The sequence below is a fragment of the Stegastes partitus genome, unplaced genomic scaffold, assembly GCF_000690725.1.
Source record: "Stegastes partitus isolate 25-593 unplaced genomic scaffold, Stegastes_partitus-1.0.2 Scaffold105, whole genome shotgun sequence".
In the NCBI taxonomy this organism is placed as follows: domain Eukaryota; kingdom Metazoa; phylum Chordata; class Actinopteri; family Pomacentridae; genus Stegastes; species Stegastes partitus.
Genome location: NW_007577836.1, coordinates 300,210 through 312,964, shown reverse-complemented (window position 1 = coordinate 312,964; position 12,755 = coordinate 300,210). Strand labels below are relative to the sequence as shown.

Below are 12,755 nucleotides of genomic sequence, written 5' to 3'. Positions count from 1 at the left end.
AGATGCTTTTCTTGCCGTTACATGCTGCTGCTGAGAATTGGCTAAATGACTAATTACTCCCACTGACAAACCCACAAGAGAACAATCATAAACCTCTCATGCATTTGCATCCTTCAGGTCATTATTTTGGATTTACTGTCTGCGATTTTGCCAATTTGGTAACAATTTATAGTGAAAAAGCTCTAATAAACCTGCTCCAGTGTACTAATTACCCAGAGCCAAACAACAAACTGACAAGGTTAGCAGCTTCATGGTGAACATAGTGGAGCATTTAGCAGCTAAAGAGCCACATGTTTCCCTTAAGAGTTGGTGGAGACCAAAACAGAGCTAAAAGAGGAGTTGGTGAAGTCCAAAGCAGAGGAGAGCAAACAGGACTTTCATGTTGCCATATGTAGAAGATCTTTCAGGGTTCATTGGACCCCAAAAAAGAATATGAGCAAAATATTTGTTGGTATTCATTATAGCCTCTTATATTATGTTAAATAAATTTTCTGATAAGTTGACGTATTTTTGGTTCAAAATGCATGACAAATGTCCCTCTTTTTATATTTAAAAAAAAATCTTCAACAATAAAAAACCAATACCTGTCACCTAAACCAATCCAAAAGTCCCCGAAAGTTCCCAAAAGTCCTGAATCGGGTTAAGACGTAAAATAAACTGGTTAGCACCGTCGCCTCACAGCTAGAAGGTCGCTGGTTCGTGTCCCGGTGAGGACACCCGGTATCTTTCTGCGTGGAGTCTCCATGTTCTCCCCGTGCAGCGTGGGTTCTCTCCAGGTTCTCCGGCTTCCTCCCACAAGGTCCAGAAACATGTTGAGGTTAATTGGTGATTCTAAATTTTTCGTAGGTGTGAATGTGAGTGTGCTTGGTTGTCTGTCTCTAAGTGTAGCCCTGTGATAGACTGGTGACCTGTCCAGGTGAACCTGCCTTCACCCTAAGTCAGCTGGGATAGACTCCAGCCCCCCATGACCCTAGTGAGGATTAAGTGGTGTATAGATAATGGATGGATGGATTATCAGCAAACTGTAGTAGATGACTCTTTAAACTGGACCCCGTCCAGTGAAAATCTATTTTCTTTCTTTGTCTCTTTCATGTCCATATACTGTTTTCTATATGCTGGAAGACATATCATGTATGAATAATCAGTCAATGCCACAGTGGCATTTCCACCTTGAAGCTGCACCTCACTGACCATAAAAAGTAGATTTCATCTCTAACAAATGAAAGAAACCAATCCTTCAGGTGGTAGGGTGGACTTTCTGTGTCATTCTTCTTCTGAATCAGTTTCTGGGTCGAATATGTGTAACTTAATTACTCCATTATCTAGTTTTACAGTGTTTCAGCAATTTTAGGTGAGCTGGTGTGCTTGAGCTTCATGGGACGAGTGGCGGCACAAACATCCTTCAACAGAGTCAAAGGGTGGAGTTACATTTAAGTTATCACAAGGCAGGAAGGGATTAAACCCTGTAAAAATGCAGCTTTGATACACAGATCAACAACCGTAGCTGGACTCTACGTGTGCTTCCTGTTTAGTTTTGTATCATAAACCCCCCGAACACCTTCAGCCTGCACTTTACTGTGCCGGTTGTTTAAAAAAATCATGAATATTTCCTGCAATAACGAAGATGTTGTTCAACATCAGTCGCATTTATTTTTACATGCTTCAAACAGACAGTTACACGATTGAGCCAAATTGTCCGAGACCAATTGACATCATACTTCTGTGTAATGTTTGAAGTGGGCGCTGCAGCGAACATAAAGCGGCCGGTTTTCATTGGATCGCTCCGGTGTCTTTAATGGCATCGTTATGATCTCAGAGGGTGCCTGCAGATTCTCAGCGGTGTGATGAAATTATACTGCCACGCTTTGGCTGAGGTCGAGCTTCAGGCCTGGCACCGGTTTCCACTGTTGTCCCGACAGTCTGTGTTTGTATGTTCGCTTCGCCAAAAGACATGCAGACACACCAGCGGGCGCATCAGCTCGTGCTACCACCTTCCGTGTGCGCTCATCTGACTCTGACAATAAGCTTGCCGAAGAAAAATAAATACGTGAGAGCTGACGGTGTGCTTCTCGCTGGCCTAATCCACTGTGTCGAGCCTCGCTGTGCTTTTACAGTAAGCTTTTATGTGCGGTCGTAACTTCTCGGTGCACGTCTTGCGAAGGCCCACGTCCCTTGAAAGCCATTACCGTCTCCCCCCGCATCACGCTGCTCCCTCTTCCTCCCCAAACACGACATGATAGACACATTAACACTCCTTCACACCCAATTGAGCACAGCATCCAAAAAAGGAGGAAGGAAACACCGTGAATGTAGAGGAATGCGGCCATTAAAAAGAATTAGATTAAGCGCCATGTGTGAACGAGAAGAGGGGAGTCTGCACCCGACGAGCAGCTGTGATGCTCAAATATGAGTATTTGTTAATGGGGTGTCGCTAGCGGTGAGTTTCTGCCCATTATTTTTAATTGTCTCAGTATGTGTGTGTAAAAAAAAAAAGGCTGTGCTGTACTCTAATAGATGTAATTTGCAGTATAGGGTGCTTATAAATACACACATTTAAACCTTAAAAGTCAGGTAAGATGGAACTGGCACTATGGATTTCCACAATTCTACATCATAAAGAGGTTTTCGCTCTGCTTCATCTACGGCGCTCGATTGTTATCGTGTTTGCGTCCCTATTTCATACAGCATGTTGTTGGCAAAACGTCTCCCTGACTGCTACTAATAATATTTCTCTGGTGTACATTACAGTTAATTGAAGTGCAGCAGCTGTCAGAATAATTACATGCTGATGTTTGCGACTTGGCAGGGAAGGATTACACTCAGCCACAAGCTCTGGAGAGTTTCCTTTTTTTTTTTTTTTTCCTCTTCGTCCTGCGAGCTGAAGTTATTTCAGCCAAATGCCAACAGAAAAACGGGCTCTGAGACAGATGGAGAGAGGGAACGACAGAGAGAAAGAGAGAGATGGATTCTGCCTAATTAGACACACACTAAGGAACACTATGGAAAACTTTAGTCATTACTGACCTTGTTTATTATGCATGGAAAAAATATTTCAAATATGACAGAAATTCAGCGCTCAAGGTGTTGAATTCTAACACTATATCTTAAACATAATGTAGGTGTTATTAACATGTATTTATTTGCTCATTTCGATGTCCGAATAAGGGATCGCAGCTCAAATCCAGCCGGCCAAATGACTGCAGCTTCTCCTTGCTTTTGCCGGCGGGGAGCAAGTCCAGTCTGCAGGAACCCACTGGACTTCTGCCTCGTAGATCCTCTCGAGGTCGGCCCTCACTTCTCTAAATGCTGTGGCGATATCTCCGTTAACAATCACCTGGTCAAACAGGTGACCGTACTGGGTCTCCATGGTTTCAGCCAAGTCAATCATGTCCACAAAATCCTCCTCCTGTGAACAAAAAACACCATAAATCAGGCATTAGTAGGAAGCTGTGTTCAGTCTTGAGAGCCCAGTTTTAGGTAAATGTGACAGCATTTGAACAAAAAAAATTGATTCATGTCTTTGCTGTCATGCAAAATGTTCTTCTCCTAGTCTGAGTGGCACATCCTGTGGATTTAGAGCTAACAAGTAGCTAAAGTCTGACCATATGGAGGCTGAAACATCCTCAAAGAGGTCGTTTTATAATAATCTGCAAATACTGTAACATAATAGGAAACGGAACCATGACCATCCAGCTATACTGACCGAGGCGTAACTCATCGTTACATGCTGGGAGTCGAGGATAAGAGGCCTTTTTCACACCAGGTGTGGTACAAGTTTAAAGCACAGCTCTTTAAGATGGGCCTGAACTCTCTCGGGGCTTTGGTTGCTTGGCACTGGGCAAACTACCGAAGCCTTGCTGCAGCACAGGTGTGTGACCCCGTGGGTTTAATAAGGGCCAACCGGGTAGCCGGGGTCAAACAGTGAATGTGCAGCCAGATGGGCATTATGAAGGTGACTTAGCATGTTTTTGTCCAGTCGAAAACACAATCAGTCATACGTGCTCCTGTTTTGAAGGGAACATAAACCCAACAAAGACGATAAAACCTGAACTTTACCACACATAAGCTGTAGCGCCGCATCTCTGGGTGAAATGTGCTCACCTACATGTTAGTTATGGAACAAGAAGCCACCCACCGAGCAGCACCCAGTAACTCCCCCTGTCTCTTAAATGTCTCTTAAATGCAAACAGGGTCAGCCATGTGTAAAGCAAGGTGTCTGCATGAGTAAGGGTGTGTAGGTGTGTGTACTTGGGCCAAGGTGTTTGACCTCACAACGCCCTGCATGCTACAAGACATGGAACAAGCACTTGACTTCACACACATGCACCTGGCGCAGTATGGGTTTTTTTTCTTGTGTGTTTATGTTGATGTTTTTTTAACTCACTGAAAAGACCCGGACCGGGTCCGCGTCCTCTTCATCGCAGACGAATTTAGCTCTCCGTCTGGTGAGGCGCAGCTCCTCGATGCGCGGCGGTTTCACGAACACCACGTATGGTTTGAATTCAGACGTGTACACTCGCTTTATTTTCTGTAGAGGCAGTGGTGAAAAAGAAAGAGGTCAGATGAGGGTGCAAGTTACGGGACAATAAGTTTGTCTACACAAAGTACACAAGATGTCTGAAGTCTGGAAAATGCAGAAACACTTCATTATTTCCAACGTTCATGCGTGATGTAAAGCTACCAGCATTATGAGCACATGTGGCAAAATGATAACATGTAAGAGCCTGACAACAAAAAGCTGATGAACCTGGTGGTATTGTGTTGAATATTGATTATTTAAAATGGAAAGTGACATTTTGTTTTGCTGTAATTTGTCATCAAGTACATGCAATGGCTGTAGACAAATGGCACCACCGCTGTTTTGACTGGGTCCCTATAAGCCTCTCTTTCTCTGTGCAAGAAAATGAAGGCTTGCTTTATGCCACAAAGGAACTGCGTCTGCAATTGCACAACCAAGAAAGTAAGAGGATAGTGTTTATGTTTTCTCTGGTAGCTATCAGTAGCTTTTCCGAGGTAGCTGAAATGACAGATGGTGGAACAACTGTGGAGTAACAGTGAAAAGTCTGGAAAGAAAAACAGTCCTGTTGTTGGAGGAGGCAAAGACGGCAAAGAGGAAGAGTGATCGAAACCGATCATGGACTGTATATAAATATGGATGAATCCTTCATGACGTCGCCCACAGGTTTCCTGAACAGAGGTTCTGAAGCTGAGTTTGGTGACTCTGGTGTTTGCCATCTTGGCAACCTATGACTTCTCATAACTCCCAGCTCATCCAAAAATGGGGCAAGAGGTGGAACCTGAGTGGAGCTGAGGTGGGCCATGCATACGTCTGTCCTGTGACGGCACCCATCTGTCACTCAAAGGGTCTATGCCCTTAATTAAGCAGAACTTTTAGCCTTAATACTGTTTAAATGGGTGATGTACGAGGTGTCAAAAAAGTTTCAGGACTGGTGTCACACAAGATAAATTTCCAATACAAACTACAAACTACAAGTTTTCCCCTTCCAAGTAATCCCCCTGGAGTCTAACACACGTCCCCAGCCTTCTCTGCCACGCCGCCATGCACTCCTGGAAGGATTCTTCCAGGATCCTCAGCATCTTGATGTCGTCCATGTCTTCTAAACGGGTCCCCTTGATGACCTCCTTGAGCTTGGGGAAGAGGAAACAATCCCACAGAGCAGGTGGGGTGAGTAGGGAGGTTGCTCCAGCACGGAGATGTTCTTCTCAGCCAGGAGCTGTGGGATGCTCAGGGCGTTGTGAGCAGGCGCGTTGTCATGGTGAAGCAGCCACGACTTGTCCTGCCACAACTCTCGCCTCTCCCCGAATGAAGCAAACACCGCAGGATCTCTTTGTAGACGTGCTGGTTGATCATCTGAAGGGGAAAACTGGTATTTGGTAGTTTGGGTTTGAAACCAGTCCTGGAACTTTTCTGACACACCTCGTATATATAAATACACCCCCATACAGTTGCCATGAATGGGGAAACTAACTATTGACACCTAGCGTTTTTTTTGTACCAGGCTGTAAACATGTTTATTTCTACTGTAAAGTTCGACATTTTAACATATGGCTCTACGAGTATGGAGTCACTTTTGGAGCCAGCCTCAAGTGGCCATTTGTGGAACTGCAGTTTTGGACATTTCTGTGTTGGCTTCATTTTTCAACCCTTTGAGTTGCCACTTTAAGTACAAAAGAGGACCTTGGGCGGCATTTGATCGTTGAAGAGAGTTCCAGGATTTGTCAAAACTGACATTTCGTTGGCATCATTTCTACAAGATCAGTCAGTAACAAAACCTGCCTACTTATTGGTTCAACTGGGTGTTTTACTTGGCTTTAATCATCACAGAGGGATCGAGGTTTGTACTCCAAATTGGGACTCTTGTGGTTGTTTCTTGCTCTGGACAGGAGCCTGTGGTAGCTTTAATGCTAGCACTAGCACTAGTTACTGATAAAAGCCAGAAAACGAAACCAGGAGCTATAAGGAAACCAGAACCAGCCAGAAAGAAAAAACATCTATAATTATTTCTGGAGCGAAACACAAACATCCCACAGCCAGCACTGCACAAAACATGGCTCAAACTATGGTATTACTCCAAATAAAATCATGACTACTTCACAGTAACTATTTTGTGGACATGCATCTTGCTTTTCTGTTATTTCCTGAGCAGTGCTGTTCCTTCTCTGTCTCCCCTCACCCCAACCAGTGGAGGCAGATGGCAGACCTCCCTGAGCCTGGGTCTGCCGGAGGTTTCTTCCTGTTAAAATGTTGAAAGGGATTTTTTTTTTCTCTTTACTGTCGCCAAGTGCCTGCTCAGAAGGAATTGCTTGATTCATGGGGTTTCTCTCTGTATTATATTACGATGAGGTCTTATGTGAAGTGGCCCGAAATGACCTATGTTGTGAATGGGTGCTATAAAAATAGTTGAATTGAATAAAGGATGTACAGTCTGCAGTAGAAATCTCTGAAACAGTTTAATTTTATTTTTTTCCTGCAATTTATCCCCATTTTTTTCTAACGTTGGACTGCCCTTGTGCTTTATTGTCATTATTATTTAGTTTTTTAAATGGCATATGATGAAAAATTATGAATTGTCACTGCTGAATCCCATTTTTTTGCACCAGTTTGAGTAAATCAGCAGAGACACATGACTTAGTCTCTAACCTATGTGATCATGAATGTATTCGTCATAATGCTTACACTAGGATGCACATCCAGGAGGCACACCTTGCCCTCGGCCATCACCCTGTACACAGAGTCTAGACTTGTGCCATAGTAGTGGCCTCCATGACTCCCATACTCTATAAACCTACAAGCAGAAGCAGACAGAGACATAAAAAATGAAGTAGGACAGCATAAAATGGTTGTCAGACAGCAGCAGGAATGGTAGACTCTGGAGTGAGCGAGTGAACAAAACACAATACAGCACCTATGATCCAGAATGTGCTCTTCAAACATGTGAACTGACACAAAATGATAATCCACCCCTTCGCTTTCCTGCCTCCTCTTCTCACGGGTGGTGTCTGAAAGAGAAGAGGACGGGAAGGCTTAAGGCCGTCTTAAAAGATGAAAAACGATTCAGTGGAGGTGAAGGCGACAGTTATGAAACTCCAAGGTGTCGGTCTTACACGGCACAGTGACGCCATAGCGGTCGGGGTCGGAGATCAGCAGCCTCCTCTTCAGTTCATTAACGCCAACGCCGCTGGGCCCTCGAGACAAAGATCAAAAACCGTTGTGTTCTGTATGCGGGTATTCATTCCCAATATCCCTGTGTGTACTAATGCTTTCCTCAAGACAAGCCCAACATCAAATGACGCATCTGTCTTTATCATCAGAGACGGAGAGGGAGAGCGAGAGAAAGTCAGACAGACAGAGCTCTGATTTCATTCTGATTTCACCCTGAAAATGATTCTCCAACCAGCCACCGTCTGCGCCCCTCTATCGAACATTTAATGCTCCTATACCCTCTGGAAAATCCATAGCATCACATCTAAATGTGACATCTGAAAAGCCACACAGTATCGGTGTCATTATAGTGTAGGATGGTCAGGATGAAGCACACACACACACACACACACACACACACACACACACACTGCAGCATCTGGGATTTTCTTCTAGTGCAGGTTACTGCAGCCCCAGATTGCATCAGACTCTAATGGAGCGCTGTCTGAAAGTAGGATTCCTGACATACCTGCCTTTTCCATCACTGGGTTGCATGAGCTCGATACATTACAAAATATCAGGTTTATGGACTCTCCACTCTTACAATGCTGATGCGTTTCCCAGCTGCTCAACAGAATTGGAGAGGAGCATCATCGGGCTCTGTGGATACTTTCTTCTGACCTTTTTTTTTTAAGGAGCTACATGATCTGTAGGGCTTAAAGTGGCTGGCAGTGTCTGTCACCAACTTTCCTGGGGCATAACGCTCTATTGTTTCATTCAAAGTGAGTGTGCAGTGCAAACAGAAAGGATCTATTTCCAACCTGGTCAAACATCATCCAGCTGGTCCTGGTTTAGTGATCCAGGTTTTGGTTTTCCTGTCTATAACTTTCATTGCCAATAAGCTATATATTCTTAATGATGACCTCCGGTCAATGAAGAGCCTTCACAGCAGACAGTAAAACGTAATCCAGAGTCGGGGTACGCTCCAACTCAATTAAAGAGGTCTAAATCTAAATCCAAGCTGTCTTAACTGTTCCAGCTTGATGATGGAGCACTTGGCTGACATTATGAGGGATCTTATTCACGATCCACTCATCTCTTTCTCTGTATTCATCTATCATTTATCTCTTCAGTATCTGTTTTTGTTTTTGCACCTCTTCATTTCTGTGTCTCGCCTCTCTGCCTTCCACCTTCACATTTCTGCCCCTCCTCTTCCTTCCTTCTGCATCTTGCCTTTTTTCTATATATATGACCTGCAGTTGTAGCGTAATATGACATTAAAAAGGCCTTCAGTGGGGCTCAATGTAAAATTCCCTGGGGAGAGATATAGCTGAAAAATACATAGAGCAGGCCTGCAGGATTGGCAGAGAAGTGGATTTGGGGTGGGCTACTAGGTAACTTAAGAGAACACAATATATTCTGACTTGGAGTTTTCTGACAGTGTTTACGTGGTTCTGATGGGAAAGGATTGTTCATGCACTCAGGAGTGGGAACATAAATCTTCATCAATGCATTGCTTTTTTCTTTTGATCAACAACAGCTTCAGTACTGTTGTCCTGCTCCTGAGTGGTATTTTGAATTTTAGCACGGGCAACAAAAAAAAAGCAGTTTGGATAATATAAAACAGAATACAACTGACCACAGCGCAACCGTTTTATACATATTACCGCAGCTACTACCACGTCATGAGCTTCGCATGTTGGAATATTATAGTCTGTTCAGCGTACAGGAGTTTCCTATTGAGGAACACGCAGCATAAGTACCTGCTTTACAAGTGCTTGGCGTTGTTCTCTTCCTGCCTCTTTGTGCGGCTGTATTTTTAGCTCATACATACCAACCAGGACGACCAGACGGTGTCTGTCCTTTGGTTCTCTGTGGTAGGGGATCACCTCGATGTAGGTAGGTGGACAGATGGAGCCATGCACCCCAGCGCTCCACCTCCTGAACCGAGCTGCTTCTTTGGCCCAGCTGCTCTTTCTGCCCAGTCGGAAACTTCTTCTTAAACCAGCTGGGAAAGAGACAGTAGACTTGTCAGGTGTACTGCTGCCCCTCAGGCCTTGCAGTGGGAGTGCAAAAGTCTTTGGGTGGTGCATTAGCTCCATTGCATTATTGACCACACCTGATATAAAAGGTGGGGAGGGGTTGCATTGTCAAGGCTCTCCTGCTGTTGGCGCTCACCGTTCTCTAATGGCTGCTTATGTTTCTGCACTCTATCCTGAAGATGTTTGCTTAAAGATGCTGTGTGGGACATTCAGACCCAGCGAATGTTGCTGGAGCACAAGCAGCTCAGATGAAAACAAACTGACGCATCGGCAACACCTCCCCGTCCCTTCATGTTTCATACATGAGAGCCAACAGTAACAATCCAGCCACAACCATTCCCCCATGCTGGCATTGTAAACTGCTTGTATAGCCATGATGAGCTGCTGTCAATTTGTGTACCGTTTTGTTACTGGTCTCTGCCCTTGCTTGGTTTGTGGTTGTTCTGCTCCGGTCTGTATGTGTCTGTTTCCACACATACAGAGCAGAGCAGAACAGACACCGACCAGAGACAGCAGTAGTGCACATAAATCAGGCAAATAACTAGTTTTTAGGAGGGCACTGGCTGAACAGTTCTGGCTACTCTCTCAGTCTGTTTACAAATGTGGGGACGACCAACAGTTTCAAAGGGAGGGACTCATATGTGCACTAGATGGCCGGACCGGCTGCCAAAATATAAAAGCGAAAAGCGTGGATTACAACACACTCAGAGAGGGTATGACTTCACCTTCTGCTCAGGATGTTGTAGGTGCCAATTAGCGCTTAGTAGCGTAAGTGGGGCCTGATGTTTGTCTGGTCAGGTGTTCCACTTTGAAAAGCCAAACAGCCGTTTGACCTCTAAGGCAGAAGGTTGCTGCACTAGTTGAGTACTTGTTTAGGAAACACGCTCAAGCGGAAATATCCAAATAAATGAGAAATAAATCAGATGTGTTCAGTGGCAAGTTTGTCTCAGACTTTGATTCACACGGCAAATACAACTATACAACTATTGCTAGGCTTATATCCAAAATCGTATATATTGGACCTTTAAGATGCTGAAAGTACTTACTGAAGAAATTCCTTAACTTCCTGAACTCTGGTGTCGGTTTCCACTTTATGCTGCAGCTCATAAACCGAGTCACAGCAACTGAAAACTTCTAAACCTTTCTGTAATTAACCTTTGGCCACTTGAAGAGGCGCAGCACGGTATACAGTTCGGAATATGGCGAATGTGTTTCCACAGTCTCCTCTGAAAACTGCAGCATTAGCATTCATTTGGAGTCACATTTCTATGAAATGTGGAAATATTATTCACTGTCCTTTTTAGTCTGCTCTTATCCTCCTTTAATTAATCAGGAAAATACCTGGCTCATTAGCTGCGATATGCTCCACCGAGTTCACTGGCTAGTTTCTGACTTGGTCTTCCTTTTCGTTTTTGGGCTCTTTGGGTGGATGATACTTGGATGCTCTAAGTGGCTGGAAATAAGGCTCAAAACAGGTAAGCTGAAACGGATTAAAAGTAATTGAGATAAGTGGAACTCTGATGATAAAACACCACGGATTCAGCACTGCAAGCATTCTCTTTCACATTGCACATAGAGCGTTTGTTCATTCGATGTGTGCAGCTTTAAAAACACACTTTATTTTACTGTCTTGATGCAGAAAGAGTGAAAGTTGCTCATCTTTATTCATGTTGGAGGTCGATTTATTCTATTTTTATAAGTTATTTTTTGGCCTTTTTGCCTTTATTTGAGAGTGCAGTGGAGAGAGAGGGACAGGAAAGTGGGGGAGAAGAACCTGTGGAAAAGGGCCATGAGCGGGATTCCAACTCATGACCTCCACATCGGGGACTATAGCCCCTGAACATGTAAGCCAGCTCAACCAAGCGAGCTGTAGCGGTGCCCGATTTATTCTAGTGTAATGTCATCTTGTTTTGACTCAATTTACTTGCAAATTCTAACTATCAATTTAACTTTGCTTCCAGTGGCGCACTACATAAACTCGACTCGGTTAGAAGGACAAACACTAGACCTCTTGTCTTACACGGTGACAGAACAGAGAGCTACAGCAGCAATGGGAAACAGACTACAGGAGTGCACCATTTAAGAAGCCATTAACGCTGCCACCCAAACTGTGTTGTCGAGCACCATCCCGAACAGCACACATCTAAGTCAGGAGACAACAACTCAGTCCGTCACGCATCGCTGCTATCCTGTCTGACATCCAGCTTCTGCCATGCGACTGCGGTTTAGCCCGACTTGGCAGACTCCCCTCCACTTTCATGATTTTAACTGCTACTAAGTGAAGGTGCCAGACTTTCTTTGACGTCAGCCTTAATTTCACTTTGTAAGCATATCTATCCATTTCCTCTCTGGGCTTCAGTCTGAGGAACATGCCACTATGGAGCAGAGATCTCAAACTTTTGTTTACATGGGATTTAAACTGATGAGTTCACTCAGACAGCAAAAAGAAGCCGTATTTCCTAGAATCAAATCAGGTCTAGGGGAAAACATCTTGTAATTGTCAATCTTAAGTAATTCTGGCAGCGAAATTCTCATCTGTGACTGAAAATGCTCTCAGCCGTACGTTTTTTGGAAACACTACAAGATATTTGTGCTTTCCTGGGCAGCATGAAGTAAGGGTGAAATAAGAGATAAGGCAGAGAGGAGGGCGAGCATACACCATGTCATAAGCTGGGCCTGAGCCCTTTATGTCAAAACGATGTGAGCCTTAACCAGCAGTGCAACGGAGTCGGATTTAAGATTGATCATGAAATATCGTAGCCCTCCATAAAAACACTTAAGGGCACCTAAGTAATACTGAATGTTTTGTTATATAAAGGGCCAACATGTAGAATTTAGGGGAACCTATTAGTAGAAATGTGTTCATAATTGTGTTTCTTTAAAGCTGCAGTTGGCTGAACTCTCGAAATAATCTGTTCTTCGCAGCAGGTTAGCACGAGCTTCAAACAAGTAAAGATAGTCGAGCCAGCAATCGTTCGTGGCTTCAGCTGGGATTTGAGCTCTGCTGGTACCAGTGAAAGTCCGTTGTGGTGCCACGATGACGCAACATT

The 12,755-nt window shown here is 44.2% G+C and overlaps 1 protein-coding gene across 1 annotated transcript in view; it reads right to left on the bottom strand.

Annotated features, from left to right (window-relative positions):
- Window positions 1-3,059: 3,059 nt before the first annotated feature.
- The window catches only part of LOC103354335 (MAGUK p55 subfamily member 7-like), a 28,164-nt gene continuing 18,468 nt past the window's right edge, over window positions 3,060-12,755 (bottom strand). The window contains exons 11-16 of the mRNA XM_008277663.1: window positions 9,498-9,671; window positions 7,627-7,707; window positions 7,428-7,521; window positions 7,199-7,307; window positions 4,385-4,528; window positions 3,060-3,406 (exon numbers count right to left, since the gene is read on the bottom strand). Coding sequence (XP_008275885.1) covers window positions 3,176-3,406; window positions 4,385-4,528; window positions 7,199-7,307; window positions 7,428-7,521; window positions 7,627-7,707; window positions 9,498-9,671 — 833 coding nt within the window. The 3' untranslated portion in view covers window positions 3,060-3,175. The remainder of the gene's footprint in view (window positions 3,407-4,384; window positions 4,529-7,198; window positions 7,308-7,427; window positions 7,522-7,626; window positions 7,708-9,497; window positions 9,672-12,755) is intronic.